Source organism: Pelodiscus sinensis, chromosome 18 (assembly GCF_052426305.1).
Source record: "Pelodiscus sinensis isolate ZL-2025 chromosome 18, ASM5242630v1, whole genome shotgun sequence".
Lineage (NCBI taxonomy): Eukaryota > Metazoa > Chordata > Testudines > Trionychidae > Pelodiscus > Pelodiscus sinensis.
This window is the reverse complement of record NC_143069.1, coordinates 9071439-9096808: the sequence shown is the minus strand read 5'-3', so window position 1 is coordinate 9096808 and position 25370 is coordinate 9071439. Positions and strand designations below refer to the sequence as shown.

Here is a 25370-nt window from a genome sequence, read left to right as displayed (position 1 = left end):
AAGCCAGAGGAGCCCCTTTCTGGGAAAGGCTCAGAGAGGAAGGAGGCACCTCGAGGAGCACCTGTAGGGGCTGGCACAATGACTTGCAGGAAATGTGGGAGGGAAGGGCATAGAAAATGGGATTGCCCAGACAGTATGGACTGTGGACATGTGGGGTTCTGTGGGTTGACTCAGGCAGGAGGACCAGACAGGAGGCGGAGTCTGCCCACTGTCCCAACATGGGTGGGGAGAAAGGCCCAGCGAGGGTTAATGGACTCCGTGTTAACCCACTTGGTCATGCAGAAGGGGCTGGTGAGGACACACTGGATGCTCACTAGAGCACAGGTGATGCTAGAATGTGTCCACGTGGACAAGAGGTCCTGCCCGGTAGCCCAGGTGCTGCTGGAAGTGTGGGGCAGATTCCACTGAAAGCGTATGGGGCTAGGGGACCAGCTACTGTACCCTGTGATGGTAGGTCAGGACTGGGACCAATCTGCCATGGAGAGCAAGAGGGGAGCCTCAGGGAAAGGCAAGAGATCCCCCCGAGGGAGACAAGCATAGCCGTCTATGGGTGTGGGGAACAAGGGCATGTAGCAGGACGGTGTCCTAACCTTATAGAGACATATAGATGGGAAGCATTTCTGGGGGTGATGGGTAGCCCTAGCCCCTCCTCTTCTTACAGGAGGCACAGTTGGATCACTCCCCAGAAAAAGAAACCTCAACGCTGGGTGGGGAGATGAGAGAAACTGAGGCACAGATGATACCGCACAAAGTGGGGTGGGACTCATCTTCCCCAGTGCAGGTGAAAACGGTATTGAAGGAAGGACTTGTGAACAATGATTGAATTATGTGGGCCAGGGCCTTTCCACTGTAATTTTTTGTGGGGAGGGAACAAAACTTCAGCTAATTCTATAATTAGAATTGGCTGCCAGTGTTGCCTTTGGTGTAAGATCTGCAGTGCCAATTGATCTGGGGTATTTGACTAGTTTCTTGGGACTGAGAGAAGCCTGATGTGGTGTGACTTTAAGTTAAAGTAACCTTTTCTCACAAAGTACAGTTTGTCTGAGTGGCTAGACAGTCTGGAGAGACTAAGGAGTCTGTCTCCACTGGAAGACTGGAATAGTGATCCAGGAGATCACATTTCTTAGTGACTAGGTGAAGACAAATGATAGAACACACCACCAGCTTGTCCTTGTTTTCTGACAATCTGCCCTGAGATGGACACTCACAGTTGTGAGCTACTCCATAGAGCCTGGCATAGACATCTAAAAGAGGGACAGACGCCAAATTATTTTATATACAGCCAAGTCTAATACACTCAGGTCAAAACTGAACATGGTGTACTGCTTCTTTCAGAAGGAAAATTGGTTTCATTTTTACTTTTGTACTTGGTTAATGAATAGCTACATATATGATACCAGCAAACAAAGTACAAATTTCAACTGCCATGAACAACACCCAAGACAGAGAACTTCCTGAAAGCCACAATCCATGTACAACATGTAGCAGGTGGAGACAGGGACGTGTTCCACCTTCTTTATAATTTAAAGCAAGGTCCCCATTTGGTGTAAATTGTCACAGCCCAATTGATCCAAGTGAAGGATCTGTCCTACGTAACATTACTACAATTTCTTAATAACTACCTTTTGTTTTGTTTGGCTTCTGTGCAGAACTCTGAACTTCTGAATCAAACTGTGAATTGGGTGCATTTAGAATAAATCAACAAAAAGGTTAGTTAATAACTGAGATTCCAGCATTGCTCCCTTTCTCTTTCTTGTTAAGCAATAACACTGAAATATAATGTACTTGCCTTTCAAGAGCTTGGGAGAAAATCCCAACATCTGCCCCAGCATGCTGACTTTTGTTAGAGTTTGTTGATCTACCACTCTTTTGAGTGTGTGCCCAGCAATGGATTCCTTGTTCCAGTGGACGAGAGCAATGCTAATACTGACTTTCCTAAAGACGCCCTGCTTGATAAGAGGTAAGCAAAGTTCTTTTTTCAATTTATTTTTATAAAGTAAATACTGATTTCCGGGAGATGAAAAACCACAGGCAGAGACAGTGTTAGGTTTCAGTATATGTGATTAGTGTCTGACATTTTCATTTCTCAGTACAGTGCAGCTCACTTCTTTATTCACAACAATGTGGGAAAAAAATCACTCAATTCCATTTGCATATGTGCTACATAGAATATTGACTGACTAATGTCATTCATGGGACACCCCTAATCTCACGTCACTCTATGAAACTTCTAAATTTCATCAGAGGGAGGGATAGCTCAGTGGTTTGAGCATTGGCCTGTTAAACACAGGTTTCTGAGTTCAGTCCTTGTTGGAGGCCATTTGGGGCAAAAATTTGTCAGAGTTGGTATTTGGTCTTGCTGTGAAGACAGGGGACTGGACTTGATGACCTTTCAAGGTTCCTTCCAGTTCTAAGAGAGAGGCAATCTCTAATAAATTACTTAATTAAATGTATTCAGAAACAAAAAAGGGTCCCCCTGCCATCAGGCAAGAACTGTGCTGCCTAATAAAAATGTAAAACTTGTGTACATGCATGTTGTGGTGAAACGTGTTCACAGATCAAGGAGAGACTATTTCAGAGATTAGGATTTAAAGGCTATAAATGCCATTTCTCATTGGTGTGGTTTATGTGTTAAGGCACAATACTGAGTGTTAGATGACCTGAGTACTGTTCTTCACTTACCAAGTAACTGTTTTTGTGACTTCAGGCAGGTCAATTAATCCCTCTCTGTCCTGGATTCCTCATCAACAACTGGGTTACTAACAGTCACTCACCTTTCTAAAGCTTTTGTGCCTGAGAAAAGGGAACTAAAGCCCAAACATCTACACGTCAATTAGTCTCCACTTAGCTTGAACCCACAACCCCCAATCAGCTGATACAGACTAGCCATATGTGTCTAATTACAGCATAGATATAACCATAAGAAGCTCTCAGCCACTGGAGAGCACTAGTCCAGCAACTCCTAGGAATTTGAATCACCCAGGCTGTGTCTAGACTGGCAAGGTTTTCCACAAAATCATCTGCTTTTGCGGAAAAACTTGTCAGTTGTCTACACTGGACGCTTGAATTTCTGCAAAACCACTGACGATCTCATGTAAGATTGTCAGTGGTTTTGCGGAAAAACTATGCTGCTCCCATTTGGGCAAAAGTCTTTTTCCGAAAGACTTTTGCGCAAAAGGGCCAGTGTAGACAGCCCAGATTTCTTTTCTGCAAAAAAGCCCCGATAGCGAAAATGGCGATCGGGGATTTTTGCGGAAAAGCGCATCTAGATTGGCCATGGACGCTTTTCTGCAAAAAGTGCTTTTGCGGAAAAGCGTCCTGCCAATCTAGATTTCCCAAAAATGCTTTTAATGGGAAACTTTTCCGTTAAAAGCATTTCCGGAAAATTATGCCAGTGTAGACGTAGCCTGAGTAATTGGAAAGGCTGCTTCACCTTTGGGGCACTTTTCAAGGCTTGTTGGGTCCTGCACAGCAAGCAGGAGGCACATTGCACCCATGGGAATATAGGATGCTGGGTGCTTGGCACAACTATATCTGATCCCACTGAACTGGCTAAGGCGCCTCAGAAATCCAGTGACCTTCACAGGGGTAAAGAGTCTACATAGGGCCAAAAATCACAGCCTGAAATGCCAATTTTATTATTGTGTTGAATATTTACAAACTAAAAAAAAGCAGTAAAATTAATTGCAAAATCATTTTGACTATTTTGCCTCACCTCCAGGTGTTTCTATATCTTGAAGTTCATTTATTTCTTAATTATCTGAAATTAAAAAATGCATATCTATAAATCTCTACAGGTGAATATAAAATTGTTCCTCATGAGTCTTCAGTGATTGGGTTCATTGGAGAAGATGTTATCCTGCCCTGCCAGATGATAGCTGCAAATATCCCTGAGGACATCAATGTGCAGTGGAGACTGGTTACACCCCAGGAAAATAGAGATGTGAGCTCCTACAACAGAGGAAACAAAGAAGAAAAGCGGGATGTGAGATACCAGGGTCGCACAGAGTTTTTTCACCATGAAATGAGCATGGGAAACATGTCTCTAAAGCTGAAGAATGTGCAGTCCTCTGACTCAGGGAATTACATGTGCCGAGTGGTTTCTGAGAACTGGTATGATGAGACGGAGATGGAAATGCAGGTAACAGGTCAGTGAAGGTGACTTTCAAACTTTTAGAACCAGGCATTTTTGCATTTTGGAGAGAAATAGATCAATTAAGTCTTCATGAAGATCTTTCACACTGAACTGGATTGTCTCAGGAGCTATATCTACACTACAGAGTTTTTGAGCAAAAACTCATGGAACATTCACACCTCAAGCACGTTTTTGGACAAGTAAATTTACAGTAAATCAAAAGAACAGAGGGATTTTTGTGCAATTGGTATTCCTCTATGAGAAATAACTCCCTTTTACACAAAAGCTCTTGCACAAAAAGGTGTATGCGGATGGGAAACAGGGGGGTTTTGTGCAAAAAGAGCCAATTGAAAAAAGCACAAGTGCTCTGTTGGCTATTCTGTGACTAGCAATCAGAGCTTCTTTTTAAGAGAGTGTCCATGCAGTCTGGACACTCTTGTGCAGAAGCGCATCAGTTTTCTGATGCTCTTTTGCAGTGTGGATGCTCTCTTGTGCAAGAAGTTTTTGAGGAAAATCTCTTCCACGAAAAACTTCTTACTCAAGAAGCCTGTAGTGTAGGCATAGCAGGGAGAGCTGTGAGAATGATTAGTGAATGCACAGAACAGACACAGAAAATATTGAACCTCACAGAGATAGACTAAAGAAGCTCAGTCTATATAATTTAAATAAGATAAGTTTAAGAGACATTAGGGCACAGATTATAATGACCTGAATGGGGAAGAGCTTCTACCTAGTGGAATGCTTTTTAGTCACATGGACAAAGGCAAAATTAGATTGGCTCCCTTAAAATTAAGATTAGCAAAATTGAAATTGGAAATAACAAAGAATTCTTAATGTTACCAATGAGGGTAAATAACTATTGGAATAGATTCCAAAGCTATTTGATCTTTTCTCAGTCCTTTTTACATCAAAATTGATAATTTTCTCTCCAAAACATACCACCACAAACTACTGGTCTCCACTCAGAAAAATTCAGATGAAATTTTTTGGCCTACCTTTCTGGCTTTTAAAACTATTGAACTGATTTCAAATTGCTCTCAAATACTTATTGCCATGGAGTGGAGGGTAAACCTCTGAAAGAGACATTTTTGTCATTCAATTGCCAGTATAGACATAGCCCAGGAGAGAGAATGTCCACACAGGATTTTAGCCTTCTTAGGGTATGTCTACACTAGCTCGTTAGTTCGAGCTAGGTAGGCAAATGAGGGCAACCGGAGTTGCAAATGAAGCCCGGGATTTAAATAACCTGGGCTTCATTTGCATGTTCCCGGGCGCCGACGTTTTTAAATCCCTCTCAGTCCAAACTCCGTGCCCGCGGCTACATGTGGCACGGAGTAGGTAGTTCGAATTAAAGATCCTAATTCGAACTACCGTTATTCCTCATCCCATGAGGAGTAACGATAGTTTGAATTAGGATCTTTAATTCGAACTACCTACTCCATGCCACATGTAGCAGCGGGCATAGAATTTGGACTGTGGGGGATTTAAAAAAGGCAGTGCCCAGGAACATGCAAATGATATCCAGAAAAATAATATTTCTTGAGTCACTACTCCCTGCAGTGCCTTTGAGGAACAATATCTTTGTTTCAGTTGCAAGGTACTCCGATTAACCTGAGGGAAGCAACCTACACAAAAGCTCAGAGGGACACAGAGCCTGAGAAGGTCCCTCTGATCGGTTCCCAGGTTTGATAGACCTCACAAGCTGTTTTTAAAAATATTTTACACCAGGGCTACGTCTAGACTGGCATGATTTTCCTCAAATGCTTTTAACGGAAAAGCTTTTCCCTTAAAAGCATTTGCGGAAAAGAGCGTCTAGATTGGCACAGATGCTTTTGCGCAAAAGCGCTTTTTCACAAAAGCATCCCTGGCCAATCTAGACGTGCTTTTGCGCAAAAAAGCCCCGATCGCCATTTTAGCCATCGGGGCTTTTTTGCACAAAACAAATCTGAGCTGTCTACACTGGCCCTTTTACGCAAAAGCTTTTCCGCAAAAGGACTTTTGCCCAAACAGGAGCAGCATAGTATTTCCGCAAGAAGCACTGATTTCTTACATAAGATCGTCAGTGTTCTTGCGGAAATTCAAGTGGCCAGTGTAGACAGCTGGGTCATTTGTGCAAAGCATAAAAAGTTTAAATCTGTTTTTGTTTTTACTTCCTTTCTGTAGCTAGGGGTGGTGAATCTTCTATTTTCCTGGAGCACTATGCAGGCCAGGGGATCAATCTTGCCTGCAGGACTGAGGGATGGTTCCCGGAGCCCCAGGTGCTCTGGCTAGCCAGTGAAGGAGAAAACCGAACAGAAAAGATGACCACCATCTATAGAAAGACACCTGCTGGTACCTACAACATTGAAAGTTCCATTCACATAGAACCAGGGTCAAATAATGAAGTTTCCTGCAAAATAATCAACAATGTGCTAAATACATCCAGTGAATCCAGAGTCCTGATTTCAGGTGAGTGCACATTGTGGTTAGAGACTGGAATCAGTGAAGAAGTGGCAAGATTCATGAGCTGGGTCCTGTTTTTTTCTTTCCTTTTGTGGCAAGAAATAAATGCCCAGGAGCTGAGTAAGCAAAGAGATGGATCACTGGGTTAGGATCCAGGAGACCAGAGTTGTATTCTTCAATATAGTGCTGATTCACTGATTGACACTAGGCCAATCACTTTCCTGATTGTGTCTCTGTTTCCCCATACATAAGGATAATGACATTGATCTCCACTGTAAAATGTGTTGAGGTCTGTTGTTATCAGAGCAAGGGGATAATCTTCTTTTAAATATGTATTTTTCAGTTTGCAGGAAAAACCTTTCTTTCTTACATAGAAAGAAAACACTTTAAAATGTATCTGTGCAATTTATTATTTTTTAACTTAAACTCAGCCTAAACAAAATGGCTGTGTCTACACTGCACCCCTTTTCCGGAAAAGGGATGCAGATGAGACAAGTCAGAATTGCAAACGAAGCAGGGGATTTAAATATCCCCCGCTTCATTTGTATAAACATGGCTGCTGCTTTTTTCCGGCTCGGGGCTTTGCCGGAGAAAAGTGCCAGTCTAGACGGGGATCTTTCGGAAAATAAAGCCTTTTCCGAAAGGTCCCTTATTCCTGATTTTAAGAGGAATAAGGGACCTTTCAGAAAAGGCTTTATTTTCCGAAAGATCCCTTCTAGACTGGCACTTTTTTCCGGCAAAGCCCCGAGCTGGAAAAAAGCGGTAGCCATGTTTATACAAATGAAGTGGGGGATATTTAAATCCCCCGCTTCATTTGCAATTCTGACTTGTCTCATCTGCATCCCTTTTCCGGAAAAGGGGTGCAGTGTAGACACAGCCATTTTGTTTAGGCTGAGTTTAAGTTAAAAAATAATAAATTGCACAGATACATTTTAAAGTGTTTTCTTTCTACATAATGATCCAGTGTTCTAATGGCTTTCTTTGCACACAAATATGTAGCAAAGCTGCCTGGCATTTTCAATGCTAATAAAAGAAAGAGAAAACTTTTTTATTCGGCGTAGTGGTACATGATTGAAAAAGAAAGCAAAATTAAGATGGTGCAATTAACTTTCATTTTGGTCTCTCCCAACACTTATGTGCTTAATTTTCAACATTAATAGTATTTTAACTTTCTATTATTATTTAATGGTAAATTGATTGATTAGACTTTCTTCCTCCTTTGAAGCCCTCACCCAGGGAAGTTTTCCCATTTATGTCTGTTGGGTGGAAAGATTCTTTATTGAGTTCAGAGCTTGCCACTGATTTGCTTCATGGCATCAGAGAAAATGCTTCATTTCTTTCACTTTCCCTACTCCAACAGAGAGGCAATAATATTTATCCCATCTACCTCACATGGACGTTGACAGAAATAACTAATATCTGGACATATGATACATGACTCATCTCATTAACCATAGCAACATCACCAGGAATAATAACATTAAGTTCTCTGCCTCCTTTTCTCTGTAGAAAACCTGTCTGCTTTTCTTCCTATTTGACACTATTTGTGGTGAGAATGGTCTAGCAAAGGGATGCACATTGTATTTTCCCTCACAGGCAACAGCAGTTGTGCTAATGAAGTGGCTTGGGTATGGTTCTTGCCATTTCATGGACTAAAAAGGAACAAGCTATAATTTAACTGTGTGAGAATTAAAACTTTGTATTAAACTTGCATTGAATTTCTGCCTGAATACTAGCACCAAACCAGTATACAGTATTAGGAAAATCTTATGTATCTTACTCCTGTGAACCATGCCAATGACTTTCGTGTTTCTATGTACTCAAGTAGGGTGAGCGGCATATGGTGGAAGGGGTGTGATTTTTCAGAACACATGGAAGAATATATGAGCAATATATTCTCTTCCCTATGATATCTGGAAGACATGCAGACTCTCTAGATCTAAATTCATCTAGACTTTGCTCTGTCAAAAAGAGACATCCATCTCTAAATTGAAGTGAAATGTGATTTCAGTAGGTCCTCTGATGCTCTAGTTGGTTGGCTTTAATTTTGAAGTTATTTCTTTAGAATGAGGGGAATATTCCTGACATTTTCCCATATTTTTCAGATGCTTTCTTCCCTACCACGTCCCCTTGGATGACTGTTTTCCTGATCATTTTATTTCTTAGCATAGCTATTATTATGGCTGTAGGATATAAATTGAAAAGTGAGTATTTCTTTTTATTTTATCTTTATAAATATATGAAACTATTAAAACAGATTTTATGGAAATGTGGAACAATAAAAATTGAATTGAATATTCATTCAGAAGGTGAAATATAAAGGTTTATAAAGGGTAATTCCTTACCAGATAGGTCTTGTGTTGTGAAAATATTTTTTTTAATTCTTCACATATGAATGTGATCAAGATTAGAAGTTCACCAAGGGACAGTTCAGGATTACAAACCTAGCATTCATGCCAATGATAATGATTTATTTCCTCCAAAACTATTGTGGGATATTATTAAAAGTACCTTATTTTCAGAGAGCATTTTAATTTTTTTTCAGAAAATAACGACACAACATCTCACTCAGGTAAGTAACTGTGCAGGTGACTGCAAATTAATATGAACATATTTTATCATTTTGATTTTGACCTAGTCTCAGGGAGACTATGGAATCAGGACTAGATAACATCTCAAGGTCCCTTCTTGCCCTTACATCTATATGATTCCTGAAGAAAAGGTCAAGAGAGTAGTTGGTGTTCTGATCTGAGAAGCTGTTGATATGTCACAGGAGCTGGGAGGGTTTGTTCTGTTTACCATTTGCAATTTGCAGCCAGTGATGTAATGAGAGTTGGGGTCTATATTCAGGCATTGATCAAGAGTGTTTATTGCCATTGGTGGCTCATCAGGAAAGTTTGTTTCTTTCTGACATAAACAGATCTTGTAATTAAGGCTACCTCTAGACTGAAGGGTTTGTCTAGACTGCAGGCTTCTTGTGCAAGAAGCTTTTTTTGGAAGAGATCTTCTGAAAAAACGTCTTGTGCAAGAGAGAGTCCATACTGCAAAATCACATCAAAAAAGCGAGGCACTTTTGCGAATCAGAAAGTCCAGACTGAATGGATGCTCTCTTGCATGTAAGCAGTGATTGCTATGGATGGAATGGCCACAAGAGCACATATGCTTTTTCCTCTTTCCTCTTCTTCCAAAAGAACTTCCTTTTCCCTATCCACAAATGCCTTTTTCCGAAAGAGCTCTACTGGAAAAAGGCTTCTTCCTCATAGAAGGAGGAATACCAATGCCAGAAAAAACCCTCTGTTCTTTCGATTTTCTAGTGGAAGAACACACTTAAAGTATGGACATTCCTCAAGTTTTGTTGGAAAAATGGCTGTTTTTCCAACAAATCTCTGTAGTGTAGACATACCTTGAAAGAGATCCCATGCATACAACCCTTCTGCCAGTCATTCTTCTGTGGGCCTTGCATGGCATTGCTACAGAATCATAAAGGCTGTGTCTACACTGGGCCACTTATTCCGGAAAATCAGCTGCTTTTCCGGAATAAGCTGCGAGCTGTCTACACTGGCCCTTGAATTTCCGGAAAAGCAACGACGCTCTACTGTACAAAATCAGCCGCTATTCCGGAAAATCTATTTTGCTCCCACTCAGGCATAAGTCCTTATTCCGGAACACTGTTCCGGAAAAGGGCCAGTGTAGACAGCCCAGTAGTCTTTTCCGGAAAAAAGCCCCGATCGCGAAAATGGCGATCGGGGCTCTTTTCCGGAAAAGCGCATCTACATTGGCCACAGACGCTTTTCCGGAAAAAGGGCTTTTCCGGAAAAGCAGTCTGCCAATGTAGACGCTCCTTTTCCGGAAAAACTGAAAACGGAATAGTATTCCGTTTTAAGCAGTTCTGGAAATTCATGCCAGTGTAGACGTAGCCTAAAAGTTGCAGAATAGGGTTAGTCATGTACATGCAGAAATCATTTAGGCTGTGTCTAGACTGGCAAGTTTTTCCGGAAAATCAGCCGCTTTTCCGGAAAAACTTGCCAGCTGTCTACACTGGCCGCTTGAATTTCCGGAAAAGCACTGACGATCTCATGTAAGATCGTTGGTGCTTTTCTGGAAATACTATGCTGCTCCTGTTCGGGCAAAAGTCTTTTTCCGAAAGACTTTTGCGCAAAAGGGTCAGTGTAGACAGCACAGTACTGTTTTCCGCAAAAAAGCCCTGATCGTGAAAATGGCAATCGGGGCTTTTTTGCGGAAAAGCGCATCTAGATTGGCCATGGATGCTTTTCCGGAAAAAGTGCTTTTGCGGAAAAGCATCCTGCCGATCTAGACGCGCTTTTCCGAAAATGCTTTTAACGGAAAAGTTTTCCGTTAAAAGCATTTTCAGAAAATCATGCCAGTGTAGACATAGCCTTACAGTTCCCAATGCACACTGGGTAAAGTATGAAATTCAAAGCATTTTGTAAAATATTCCCTGGAAACAGGAGAGATCTCATGTAAGATCGTCAGTGCTTTTCCGGAAATACTATGCTGCTCCAGCTGGTTGGCTGTGAAAAATATGTAGCCATCATGGATTTTCTCTTGGTACGTAAGATTCACTGAGCACTAAGTCAAGATCTGGATTTTCTCAATAAGCTGGTTAATAATTTAACTACTCTGATCACTCATTTTCCTTGAGCGTATTCATGGCATCTCCTAGGAACTTCAGGATTCCTTTAAATTATCTGGTAAAAAAGCTTCCTCAGTTAACATTTCACTTTGGTCTTTTTTTCAGTTTATAGGTGCCTTTTAGTTCAGTCCATATACACTTAACTCTTCTGGATGCTTTATTTTTATGTCTTCCTAAACTTGGGTCTGATGCCCCTCTTATCTACACCAGTAATTCCACCAGTAAATATCTGAGCCTGTTCACTGATGCTTTTTTTTAACTAAGTCAGTCACTTTACCGCTGACTCAGGTGATGGGCTTCGCTTTGGCAAGGAATCTTCACATGTATCCTGATATTTTCACAGAGAATGGGCCACTGTTCTATGTGGCCAGATTCTCTGCATAATCAGAGGCCTAACAGAAACCAACTTTCATTCAATGAAGGAGTGTCTACAGTGCGCCATTATTTCAAGATAACAATACGAGCATCTACACAGCCAGTCTGTTATTTTGAAATAACGGACCTTTTATTCCGAAATCTGTAAACCTCATTCCATGAGGAATAATGCCTATTCTGAAATAGTTATTTCAAAATAAGGCATGTGTAGATGCTCCTCTGCTGCTATTTTGAAATAGCTGTTCCCAGGACCATTCATAACAACTTCCTAGTGCTTCCGGGGGGCTCTAAATCGAGATAGCATGTCTACAAAAGGGGAGTCTGCCGTGGACTAAGTTTGAAACTTCCCTGCAGTATAAACATGCTATTTTGAAATAAGCTATTTGGGAATATAACTATTCTGGAATAGCTTACTTTGAAATAGCCATGCATTGTAGATGCACCCTGAATGAGCACGTAACCAGGTTTTCCCTACACAGAGAATATCTGGCCCTGCATTTTTAATTTGCTTTGGGATTGAAATAAGGCTTGGAGAAACTTTTAAGAAGAATTAAGATTGCCTTGTGATTCTTTGTGTTTACAGTAAATGAAAAGAAAAAGATGGAAGAAGGTAAATATATTTTGATGTGATATCACATAATGTGTTAGAAATATTTCCATGGGTCAGTTTCACAGAGACACTATTACATGGCATGCTGAAATTTTGGAAGACATGAATCACAGATGTGTCAGTCCTTATCCAGGGAAAGAAATTACTGAGGACTGGGACCACTGTTTATATAAGAATCTGTGAATTCCTTTATTAAGGATTCCTTTACTAAGGATTACACCAAAGCTATTCACCACTAAAGCCCACATAAGCCCTCAAAACAAAGCTTCAGTGAAATTCAGACTATGCATGTGCTACAGTGTAGGTTAGTATAAGACCTGTTACTCAGATACATGAATGAGCCACCCCTTCCTGAGTAATGTAACCAAATTATGTGCGGGTATAGGCTTTGCTTTGCCAGTGGGACAGCTTCTTTTGCAAACTCAGTTACAGCTGCTTGTTGTATGAGGATTGAGTCCAGGGTTCCCTGAAAGCAGAGCACTTGTGAGGATGCTTAGGAGAGTTTCAAATGCCATCCAGTTAATTAGCAGAGTGCCCACAGTGCTGACAGTCAACAGTATGTGTTTCTATTAGTGATGTACTTCTGCACATGCCATGGTTCACATAACAAAATTTATTCTGCCCCGTGGATGGAAAAGCTTAGAGAGATCATTGATTGAGTCTACTAAAAAGTTCTTTCTCTGCTTAGAACAGCTACATTTTGAAGCTTTTAGTGGAGCCAACACAAGTCCTGTGCACCACATGCATTAGGCTGTCTATACAGCACCCTTAGCTCAAAATAAGATACACAATTTGCACTATGTACTTATTTTGAGTTTATTTCAAAACAGGCTATTTCAAGATCTCCCTTAACTCTCGTGGAATGAGAGTTATTGGGATGCCAAAATAGCGTGCCTGTTATTTTGAAATATATTTTGAAATAATAGGTAGCTTGTGAAGAAGGAAACCAAAGGTATCTTGAAATAACTTTAATGTTTAAACATACCATCACTCTGAGGTCTTAAATAGTAAATGAAATGTTCACTCTGCACCAAGGAGAATTTTGTGATGAGTGAACTTTGCTATTGAGCATGCCAAGTTCTTTCCTTAGGGAACACAGGACAAATAATAATAAGAAAGCCAGCAAGTCTGGGTACTTATGAATAATTCTAGACCTGCTGCTGCCCTCTCTTTCAGATGGTAAGACAATTTAAAATAGAATATACTAGAGGGAGGGGGAAGAAAGGAAAGAAAAGAAGAAATGAGTCATTTCCCAGTCCCATGAGCTTCTATATTTCAGCCCTACATGTACTCTCAAAAGACAGATCAGACTACTGGAACAGGAATTAGATCGCTGATGAACTTAGTGAAATAAGCCTAGGCTGAAATACAATTTAACACTGAAGCATTTGCTCAATTTTTATCACCTAAGTACTCTGAGTTAATTCTAAACTTATTAGGTGCTAATCTCATATTGAATCAAAACTAACATCAACTTCTCTAGGTTACCACAAACAACCACAGTAAAGTCAATAAAAGCTAGATAGACAGGGGCTACATCTACACTGGCATGATTTTCCGAAAATACTTTTAACGGAAAAGTTTTCCGTTAAAAGCGTTTTCGGAAAAGCACGTCTAGGTTGGCAGGATGCTTTTCCGCAAAAGCACTTTTTGCAGAAAAGTGTCCGTGGCCAATCTAGACGCGGTTTTCCGCAAAAAAGCCCCGATTGCCATTTTCGCGATCGTGGCTTTTTTGCAGAAAACAGTACTATGCTGTTTACACTGGCCCTTTTGCGCAAAAGTATTTAGGAAAAAGACTTTTGCCTGAACAGGAACAGCATAGTATTTCCGGAAAAGCACTGATCATTTTACAGGAGATCATCAGTGCTTTTCCGGAAATTTAAGCGGCCAGTGTAGACAGCTGGCAAGTTTTTCCGGAAAAGCGGCTGATTTTCCGGAAAAACTTGCCAGTCTAGACACAGCCGTAGACTCTTCCTGTTCTGAAATCTGTCCCAATTGACTTAACCCACATATTAAGATAATAGATTTTAAGATAAACCTTTGGTCCAAGTCAGTACTCCTCCATCATTGAAATATATTCAATATCTAAGGTTGCATGTGAGTGATATATCAAAGCACAGGAATACTGCATTCACCAACAAGCGTCAAATAGATTGGTCTTTTCAGCTTTTTATGGGTTTTTTTCACTTCTTCAATTAAAGCTTTTCCCTGAATGTTTAACATTTTTTCCTTTTTGTCAAAAATCCAGAATTTTTCATTGGAAATAAATAAATAAAAACCTGACAAGGCCTACAAGGAAGGCTCACTTTCAGTTACACATAAAATAGTTCTGAACAATGGGTTATGGAGCACGAGGGAGTCACCAAGCCATGCAACCCCATCTGCAACCAGATTCTCAGATAGCAAGTAGAACAGAAGGTTTATTAGTTCACAGGGATACAACATAGCATAAGATAGATGTTAATACAGGGAGGCTGTGTCTAGACTGGACAGTTTTTCCAGAAAATCAGCCGCTTTTCGGGAAAAACTTGCCAACTGTCTACACTGGCTGCTTGAATTTCCGCAAAAGCACTGACTTCCTACTGTAAGAAATCAGTGCTTTTTGTGGAAATACTATGCTGCTCCCATTCAGGCAAAAGTCCCTTTTGCGCAACACTTTTGCACAAAAGGGCCAGTGTAGACAGCTGAGATTTGTTTCCCTAGCGAAATGGCGATCGGGGCTTTTTTGCGGAAAAGCGCGTCTAGATTGGCCATGGGCGCTTTTCCGCAAAAAGTGCTTTTGCGGAAAAGCGTTCATGCCAGTCTAGACTCTCTGTTCCGAAAATTATTTTAATGGAAAACTTTTCTGTTAAAAGCATTTCCAGAAAATCATGCCAGTCTAGATGTAGCCGGACAGAGAACAGCCAGTATTATCCACTCAGGGAGGAGGGGTCCCGGGCCCTTCTCCCTTCTTTTTGCTCTAAGCTCCTTTTCTTATCCTAACCCAGCCAAGACTGACCTTTCCCCCAGGTCTGACTCCCCATCTGGTGTCAGCCCAGCCTTCCCTTCATTCCGCTTTCCAGGCAGGAGTTATCTCCTATATCTAGCCCCCAGGTGTGAGGGGCCCAACACACTTCTGCAGTGAGTCATCCCCCTTCCTTCAGACAGTGTGGCCGTGCCCAGGACAGTAGGAATCATACACAGCACAATGAAGCAACACAATCCCTGCTACATCACACTATGCAAAGATTCAAATGAAGTGAAAAACTCTGATTTTCTTATGGATTCAATCAGTCACTTTACACTGGATTTGCACCAATGAAAATGAGAGCAGACTTAGTCTCATAACATATAAATGATTTATTTTCAAACAAATTATAGATACAGATGAAAAGTATAATGGATATTTCTTCAGTGTCATAAATACAGTGAATAACATTTGACTTCTATTTTACAATGATGTTAAATATTATTTCTTTCAGAAAAAGAACGTCTGCTCAGTGCACTAGGTGAGAATACAAAGAGTCTTATGATCCACTGTTTCCCTTGTGCGTGTTTGTATGTGCTCCTATAGAAGAAGTACCAGCACACCCAAACAGTTTTCTCTGTTTAACAGGCTCAATCAACTTCTTATATGAGTTCAAATTTTCAATATTTAATAAGGCACTTTGAGGACAGGTCATTTCCATGGGAAATGCTCCTGTATGTGTGTGGAGATATTTAGATGAATGTTTAAAAACAGTTAAGGGTTATTTATTTTTTTAGGAAAACTTTTCGTATCCAAAGGCTTGAAGCTGCTTTAACAATGGAATAGTAAGAATAAGCTATAACAGCCCATCTCACAGCTTATCACCCAAGACCCAAGGAATTGTTTGGAGCCACTCTTTTGGGAGGTCAGGCTAGAAGAGTGGGAGGCAGCCTGTGATCCAGGAGATGCATGTGGGCCTTTGGGTTTCTATGTATCTTCCATGAGCTATTTTGTTTACCATTGCCCACGTGCAGGGCTGCCAGATTCTGCAAGTTTCCATCTGCATAGCTTTTTCCGACTGGTACTGCTAAAGTGACATGCATGTAAACATGGGCCTGTGGAGTGAGGTGAGTGCTGATTGCACAGAACACTGGCTGTGAGAGCCATGAGCTCTCTCTGCAGCAAATCAGAGCTCTGTGATGGGTCAGCTGGCAAACCCCAAACTCTAGGGATGCAAGGGTAGTCAGGAAAATCACCCTTTGCCGGGAGACCATCTTGGTTATGAGAATCTTGTGGCCTGCTGCGATGAAGGAGGTCACCCATGTGGCCCACTCACTAGCCTAGGTTGTTCATCACTGGTCTAGATCAGGTGTGGCCAACCTGAGCCTGAGAAGGAGCCACTGTTTACCAATGTATATTGCCAAAGAACTACAGTAAATTGTGAACAGTCCCCATCAGGTGCCTCCTCTCTCGCCTCCAGTATCTTACCCACCAGCAGCCCCTCTTCCTTCCCTGCACCTCCTGCCCACTGTAGTCAGCTTTTTCATGGCATTCAAGAGGCTCTGATGGGGAGGGAAGGCGCGAGGGCACAATATGCTTGGAGGAGGAGGTGGAGTCAGGAGTTGAGCGTGGGAAAATTGGCAACTGTAGCTGCAGCCCTGGAGTCACTGCCTGAGAGAAAAGCCACAGCTGGCTCTAGAGCTAGAGGTTGGCCACCCCTTGTCTAGATGATCACAATTGTCATATCTGTCCTCAGAATCTCTGAATCTTGGAACTCGCTAAAGTAAAGCAAATCACTGCTCCAGTAACATGCATGTTTCTTTTCATTTACTGCATTAGAGACAAACAAAAGGACAGATACAATAGGTGAGTCTCATGTTATAAAATGGCTCAGTGTGGACAGACAGAACTTTGCTAAAAAAGGCTTTGTTAAAATAAATAGCAGCACATTTTTATTTGAATGACATTGATCAGAAACTGTTTATAAATGAGACTACAGGAAAGGTTGATCATACTCACCTGCCTACCCACAGTCACCATAATCATTGCTCCCATATAAGGGACTAGATACTGACAGAATGATAGAATCCCAGGGCTGGAAGACACCTTGGGAGTCATCAAATCCAACCCCCTGCCCAGAGCAGGACCAACCCCAAGTAAATCATCCCAGCCACGGTTTTATCAAACCCAGACTTAAAAACCTCTAGGGATGGAGATTCCATCTCCTCCCTAGGTAACCCATTCCAGGGCTTCACCACCCTCCTAGTGAAATAGTTTTTCCTAATATCCAATCTAGACCTCCCCCATCTTTCTTAATGACATAGATGAGGGGATGGCTTGTACTCTCAGCAAGTTTGCAGATGAGGTTCAACAAAGATAAGTGCAGAGTCCTGCACTTGGGATGGAAGAATCCCAAGCATTGGTACAGGCTGGGGACCAACTGGATAAGCAGAAGTTGTCAGGAAATGACCTGGGGATTACAGTGTATGAGGAGCTGGATACGAATCATCAATGAGCCCTTGTGCCCAAGAAGGCTAATGGCATATTAAATACACTTGCACCTCAGTTTGCTGAATTAAATTTTTGCCTGGCCAAGGAAGGAGTGAAGAGAATGGGTTTAGGGTGCTTACCTGGTGTTTCGTGCTCCTGATACTCCCAGGAACTGCCTTCTGCCACAGTGGGAGCAGTGAGGAAAAGCCTCCAGCAGAGTAGGGTCACTGTGCTGCCTTTTCCCCACCTGGAGGGAAGGGTGAAGAGCCACTTCCACCTCTGCCTCTCAGATTCCACACCAAGACTGTTCCCAAATTAGGGACACCCAGAGTATAAATGTTATAACATACTGAGTGAAAGTCATGCATGTGCTATAGCAGAATTTTCTATAGATCTTTGCTCATTCTCTCAATTGATGTTCTCTCGCTGTGCAGTAATTTTAATTACTATTTTGCAGCAATTCAAGACATACAAGAAAACACTGGTAAGTAAACTTGTCTATTTTGTTACTTGTGATAAATTTACAAGAGGTGAGAGTTCTGGTGAGTCGGTCTATGGCACCTTGAAGGTGAACCCAATAAATGTGGTTAAACATCATTGTGGGAGACACTGCTTCTGTAACACACACACTTTTTGGCAGTGGTGCACTGTCCCATCTAGAGAGAGAGAAATGTGTTTGCTCTACAGCCTTAGCTAACAGTCAGCTGGATTTAAGCTCTTGTGACAAAGCTCATGCACTAAACTCCAGAGGTCCCAGGTTTGATTAATTATTCAAGAATTTAAGATCTGCCCTGCTGGGTCATAGTAAAGACCCACCCAGACTATGATCCAGTCCCCTTCAGTGGTTCGTACCAGAGCAACAGGAGGAGTGTACATGGCAGCCAAATGTGGGGAGACCCATCTGAACCAAACCTTCCCTTCTGGCAGGGAAAGAGTTAGTCACCAGGAGCACAAGGCTGCACACCACCTTGGCTCATAGCTGTTGACATATGCATCCTCCATAAATAGATCAGGTCCTTCTTCAAACCCATTATATACATAGCCATCATAACATGCCAGTTTGATGGGACACTGGGTGAAAACTGTACAGGCTGAAGGAACATGGATATTACCAGATCAAAGAGCCCCAGAGGCTGGGAATGGGAGCCATTCCGGAGAATGCAGGAGCCCAGCAGCGACTGGGCCAGGGAGCCCCTGGTGTCAGTGGAGCCGGGTGGCAGCCAGGAAGTCCCTGCTCCATCAAGGGAACCCCTGGCAGGAAGTGGGCCTGATGGCTGGGGAGCCCTAATGATAGAGGGGCCAGACAGCAGCAGCAACCAGGCGACCCTGGGTGAGGAATCCTGGGAAAGCTCTAGCAGCAGCAGGGACAGTCAGTGGCTGAGGAGCCTCAGACCTGGCAGGGAAATCCCCTGTAGCAGTGTGCTCGGCAGCCAGGGAAACCCCCAGGGGCAGCAGGGCCAGGGTGGTTAGGCAGCCCCAGCAGGGGAAATCTTGGTGGCAGTGGGATGGGGAGTGGCCATGCAGGGCAGCTCAGCAGAGGAAGACAGCGGGGGGGGGGGTCCTGGTCCACCAGGGTTAGCAGGGCAGCAGTAGGGCAGGGAGCCACAAGCAGAGGAGCCAGCAGTATGGCAGACAGCAGGGGAGCACTGACCTCCCCTCATCTGGCAGACTCCCTGTCCAGAACAGCTCAGGTCCCGAGGGCATTGGACTGTGGGGGTCCAACCTGTTCTTCCTCTTGTTTTCATTATACCTGCCTTTCAATTTCACAGTGTGAGCTCTGCTTTCTGTATTGTGAATGCTAATCTTTACCTCACTTATCCGAGCTCTTCTTGTGAAATATTCTCCTTTGATTATGAGTCTGTCTTGCTTAATGCACTGATTCAAAGCTGTAGACAAATAGTAACATTAGAATTACCATAACTTCTAGGAGCCCCACCCAAACTCCTCTGTGCTAGGAGCTGTACAATATGTATTTGGTAAATTGCAGCATCCTCTAGGATCCCAGTCATGGCACTTGCTTGGTGGTGAATATTATTTATTATGTGAATTATGGTATCACCTGGGATCCACAGGCACAGTCCAAGACCCCCACAGTGTGAGATGCTGTACATTATTTATATGGTTTATTATGGCAGTGCCTGGAAGCCCCAGTTATGGACAAGGGCCCTGGCCGGCTAAGCACTGCACAAACAGAACAAACAAATACCCCCTTCCTAAAAGTGATCATAATCCAATTAGGACATCAGATGTTTCTAGTCTACACACTTGGATTTTCATGACAAGAGCACAGATGGAATCCCGATGTCTCCCATTTCTATAACACAGGCCCTTGTTGCTTCTGCTTCCGTTGAGGATCCTTGGTAGCTAAAGGGACTGTGAAATACATTTCAACAGTTCTGATTCTATTCAGCAGAAGGCACTTGTGATACATACATTTGCAAAATCATAAGGGTATTGAGAGCTCTTTACTTACTCAAGTTGGGATATATAATTATACTATGTGCACAAGCAATTGTGCTGAGAACATTAACATTGGTTCTTGTGGGATGTATTTATTTTAAAGAAATCATCTTGGTTTTTTAAGTCACCACCATTACAACTGCAGAAGGGATGCATGTGGCTCATTTAGTTTTTTGCAATAGTGCTCGGACAGAGACAGCAGTCATAGAAACTAACATGTTCTACACTGCACTGCTGACTCACAGTTTTTTTGCAGTACTGGATGCAATAGTACTTGATGATAGCACTGGTAAAAGATGCTGTTTAAAATGAGAACTCAAACCATATATTTCTGCTGCCTGATTGTATGATACAGGTACAGTATTTTACATAAGACTTATGAGGCTACATCTGCAAACACAGACCCCTGACAGTCTCTTTTGGCCAAAGATGCTCTGAATGGCTGAGTTAATGGGGTAGTACACGGCAGGCAACTGAGGGTGTGTCTAGACTACAGGTTTTTTTTTAAAAAAAACTTCCTCTGCGTCTACACTGCTGCCACGTTCTTTCGAAAGTAAATTGAAAGAACTCAGAAGTTTTGTCGACCACAGAAAACTTTGTTTTACGAGGAATAATGCCTTTTTTCGAATGTGCTCTTTCGAAAAAAGGCGCTATGTAATGCAAACTGTGCTTTTTTGAAAGAGAGCATCCAGACTGCCTGGCTGCTCTCTTTCAAAAAAGCAGCTTGCTTTTTCAAAAGTACTGGTTGTAGTCTAGACGCTCTTTTTCGAAAGTATCTTTCAAAAAAGCCTCTTTCAAAAGAGTCTTGACATAGCCTAAGAGCTTGCCATCTTGACATAGCCTAAGAACCCAGGTCTTATTGAGGCGAGTAAATCCATTGGCTGTAATGGAAACATTAGGATAGTTTAAGAACTTCTACAGCAAATAGGAGTTGCATGAGCCCCTTTGTCTGAGCATTGTTTGAACAGAATTCTCAGAATTTTAAACCTATGTCAGAAAAGCATAAGCTTGGGTCAGTTACTGAAGTATCTTTTCATTTCAGACCGAATCTCAGCAGAGCTGAGTAAGTTGAATTATTTTAAATTATCCAGATATAATTGAATTGAACATTGTAATGTTTACACATGTATTAAGTAGGTTAAAAGAACACAGAGGTGAGTCTGTTATGTATAAACACATAGATAAGCAGAAGATGTTTGAAATGTTAGAGTTTTTCTGCAGAAGTATCCCAGAAAAACTCCACTGTGTCCAGGGAATGTGTCTACTCTTCCTTTTTTTTTTTTTTTTTTTTTTTTTTTTGGACGAGCAGGCACACTTTTTCAGAAGCCCTATAAACCTTGTTTCATGAGGAAGAAGGGCTCTTCCAAAAGAGGAGGTTTTTCTGAAATTTGGCCCAGTGTAGATAGGCCAAACTTCAAAAGCCTCTTCAGAAAAAAGAATCAGAAAAAAAGAACATGAATTGCGCTCCACAATTTGCATACCTTTTTCTGAAAAAGAAGTGTAGTGTAGACATAGCCACTGTGCCATAGATTGTCCAGGCAGTAATGGCTTTTCTCCTCTGTAGATTTCAGAAGAGCTCAGAGCTATGCAGGTAAGCTGGAGAACACACAGTACATCTGTTTTCAATAAATTATGAGATGTTTTTCTTTGAAAGCTTCATATTTGAAAGAAAGGAAATTCCATGTGCATTAGCTGGATATATTTACAGATGATAAAAACAGATTGATCTGAAAAGACACAGCAGAGTATCCAGGGAAGGCCAGGCTTTTACCTACAGGGCCAGGAGAGCTGCACATCAATGTTACATCTCTCAATCCATCTGTATGTTAAATTCTACTGTATTTACCTGTTTTCTCTGTGCTCATTTCTCTACAAACACATGGAAACAATGGATTCCATCAACAACAGACAGTTTTACAGTTGAAGACCCTTATCCAGCACAATGTTTCAACACAAGCACAACTCTAATCAGTTTTAGCCACATGGAGGTCCAGCTGGCAGCAGGACAGACAGGGGCTGATGGAAGCTTCCCCAGTTTTCCAGCACAGCAGGGAACCAGGCTGCCCCATCCTAAATGGTTTCTCCTTCATGTTTCCCTTCATCACACTGTGAGCTCTTGAACGGGCAATGGTTCTGAAAGATTAGGCTGGAAACAAGCCTCTTATTTAAATATAATTAATCTGTGAGGAATGAATCTGTCACTCCACTTGTACCTCATCCATTGAGACCAGTCTTTGAAGCACTTGTTATGTTTGGTCCAACAAGCTGCTGAACACTGTGACCTGACCCAGTAAAGCAGATGCAGTCATATGTGGTACTGATGCTCTCAGGTACTCTGCATGGCCAGAGAGATGAACAATTTATGCATAATGACACCTTGGAAGAATCCTGTTCCTCTTCCCCAAAGTAGAGGCAGCAGTTGAGTAACATGCCCAGGAGCCATCCAGCCATAGCAGGACAGGAGGGGGGCGAGTGACATGCAGGCATCACTCTCTATAGTGACCCAGGCTTCTGCTCACAATGGAGCAGCTTGTATCTCACCTCCAGACATTGCTTCCTCCTGGCCCCAAGCAAGAAGATGTCCCACCCTTTGAGCAAAGGCAGAGCAGCAGGGATGTTAGTCAGAGCCCGTGTGCCCTTCTCCTAGTGCTGGAGGGCAAGAGTGGGAAGAGCTTCCCACACCCCCTTTCTGCCCATGGGCTGCACTTTACCTGCAGAGTGTGTAACTTGCTATTGTAGAGCTACTCTCAGGTCAGTATTTACTTGACATTATTCCTTTAAAATTCAATTCTATCTTGGTTTATTCTCTGTTCCTGCTTATCACACTGAGTGCCTCTGAGTCTCTCCTCACTAACTAGGGGACTGTTCCGGTTTCTCTCCCCAGTTCCCATCACTCTGGACCCGGGTTGCAAACACCCAGAGCTCAGATTGTCGGAGGATCAGAGACGAGTCTGGCATGAAGCTGCATCTCCAGAACCGGCTGCAGCCTCCAGGGCCTTGCTAGTGGTGGGGAGGGAGGGGTTTTCAGCTGGCAGGCAGTACTGGGAGGTGGAGGTGGGGGGCAAAAGGGATTGGGAGCTGGGGGTGCTGAGTCAGGCTGTGAGGGAGACAGTGATTAGAGAGAAGTCAGCGACACTGCCTGGGGAGGGTTACTGGTCTCTGCGGAGATCCCAGGGAGACCTTTTTTCAAGCCAAGAAAATAAAAAGATAGAAAAGTACGATGTACCCTATGCAGTGATTGGGGTATTTCTGGATCGGGAAGAGGGAAGAATCTCATTTTATGATGCAGGGGTGATGTCACACGCTGTAACTATCCCTGCAGAATTTACATGGAAATGTTTGTATTACCCATTCCTCAGTCCTGGGAATAGCACAGGAGAGCAGAAACCACTCACAATCTGCCCTGTCAGAGTCCCTGTCCCTTTACAGCCTCTGAGAAAGGAAAAATGAGATCCAGTTACTGTGGAGAATTACAATTCCCAACAGAGGGGAGAAGGGAATGTTAATCTGTGAAACATCAGAAACAGCAAAAGAAGCCAAGTGGAAAATGAAGGTTAAATACAGGGCATAGAACAGAGGGAGAAGAGATGGGAATGCTGGTCATTGGCAGGAAGACTCCAAAGCTGAAATAAATAAATAACTCTGAAAGGAATGAGACTTGACTTTCTCGATATGATTTTATTTCTAATATAAACTTGTGCCCCAAATGACATTTTAGGTCTCTCCTGGGACATCTAAATCAATAATGTTCCACACAAGTTTGATGATGTAATATAGACAACTAGAAGATTTACCCGGTGTCGCTCAGGTCCTGGTGGGAGCTCCGGGCAGAGGGTGGGGATTCAGGAGTCAAGGCTGGGGACTAAGTGCTCTGGGAGGGTTCACCAAGGTTGCCCACAACAGCAAAGGTGGCTTTACATCAGCAATAGTGGCTTTCTAGGGTACCCAGGGCCTCCTGTCCAGTCTGCGACTCTTGCCATGGGACTGGGACTGGGCTTCCTGGGCCAGGCTGGCAGCTCCTGTCAAGGAGGGATGGGGCTATAGTACCTACCGTCAGCCATTGTCTCTTTTGTGGGGAACGGGAACCTTCACTACCCATCCTCTGAATGGGGGGTGGGATAGGCCCTAGTAGTGCTTCCGGTGGGAGGTCTGTGGGGGTCTTCTGGTCATCAAGGCTTTGTCCACCCTGTCTGCTTCTGTAGGTGAGGTCCAGAAAAGATAGGTTTGGAACACAAGCAGAGCTGGCCTGACCATGAGACTGAGGCGGCTGCCTCAGGTGCCAGACTGTGGGAGGGTGCCACTAGGATCCAGAATGTAGAAAATTGTGTCTGCTATTGGTGCATATGTAGGTAGCAGAGCAGCACCATGAGAGGAGTAGAACCAGAAAAAGGCAGAATTGAGACCTTTCAAAGTTTTGGCCCAGGCGAGGGAGCATGGGGGCGTCATTTGAGCTCCCTGCCTCAGGTACCAAAATGTTGTGGGCAGGCCCTGAACATGAGGGCCATTTACATGTGGCCAGTGGCAAGCAATATGGAGAGCCCTGGGCCCATCTAGCTACAAATGATCAGGGAGGAGTTTAAAGGTATAGCTCAAGAATGCCGGGGGGTTATCAGGAAGGCGAAAGCGCAAATGGAATTGCGATTGGGTTAGGATGTGAAGGATAACAAGAAAGGTTTCTACAGGCATGTTAACAAGAAGAAGGTGATCAGAGAGGGTGTGCGGCCCTCACTGGCGGTATGTCTACACAACCACCCTAGTTCGAACTAGGGTGGTAGTGTAGACATACCCTGGATGAAGGAGGTGACAGATGATGTGGGGAAAGCTGAAGTACTCAATGCTTTCTTTGCCTCTGTATTCACGGACAAGGTCGGCTCCTGGACTTCTGCGCTAAGTGACACAAGATGGGATGAAGATGGACAGCCCTTGGTGGGTAAAGAACAAGGTAGGAACTATTTAGAAAAGCTAAACATACACAAATCCATGGGTCCGGACTTAATGCATCCGAGGGTACTGAGGGAGTTGGCAAATGTCACTGAGGAGCCTTTGGCTATTCTCTTTGAAAAGTCGTGGAGATTGGGAGAAATCCCGGATGATTGGAAAAAGGCAAATGTAGTGTTCATTTTCAAAAAAGGGAAGAAGGATGATCCAGGGAACTATAGGCCAATCAGTCTTACCTCAGTTCCTGGAAAAATTATGGAAGGGATCCTTAAGGAATCCATATTGAGGCACTTGGATGAGAGGAAAGTGATTAGGAATA

At 42.8% G+C, this 25370-nt stretch overlaps 1 protein-coding gene across 2 annotated transcripts; it reads left to right on the top strand.

Annotated features, from left to right (window-relative positions):
- Positions 1 to 1442: 1442 nt before the first annotated feature.
- On the top strand, positions 1443 to 23764 carry LOC102463097 (butyrophilin subfamily 3 member A3-like). 2 transcript variants are annotated; one of them, XM_075914327.2, is made up of 13 exons: positions 1443 to 1709; positions 1798 to 1960; positions 3798 to 4148; positions 6299 to 6583; positions 8683 to 8781; positions 9123 to 9149; positions 12190 to 12216; positions 15678 to 15704; positions 17003 to 17029; positions 18111 to 18137; positions 21156 to 21176; positions 21678 to 21704; positions 22998 to 23764. In XM_075914327.2, the coding sequence occupies exons 2-13, from the start codon at positions 1888 to 1890 to the stop codon at positions 23561 to 23563; spliced, it is 1557 nt and encodes a 518-aa protein (XP_075770442.2). In that variant the 5' UTR covers positions 1443 to 1709; positions 1798 to 1887; the 3' UTR covers positions 23564 to 23764. The 2 variants fall into 2 exon arrangements, with proteins under 2 accessions (XP_075770442.2, XP_075770443.2); XM_075914328.2 differs by having other exon boundaries at positions 1443 to 1960.
- The last annotated feature ends 1606 nt before the right edge of the window (positions 23765 to 25370 follow it).

What these genes read in the sequence shown, in the direction of transcription:
- LOC102463097 (XM_075914327.2), top strand. Translation starts at nt 1,888, where the DNA reads ATGGATTCCTTGTTCCAGTGGACGAGAGCAATGCTAATACTGACTTTC. An exon ending in TGTAGGATATAAATTGAAAA is followed by an intron (nt 8,782 to 9,122) that starts GTGAGTATTTCT and finishes ATTTTTTTTCAG; the next exon opens with AAAATAACGACACAACATCT. An exon ending in AGACATACAAGAAAACACTG is followed by an intron (nt 18,138 to 21,155) that starts GTAAGTAAACTT and finishes TTTTCATTTCAG; the next exon opens with ACCGAATCTCAGCAGAGCTG.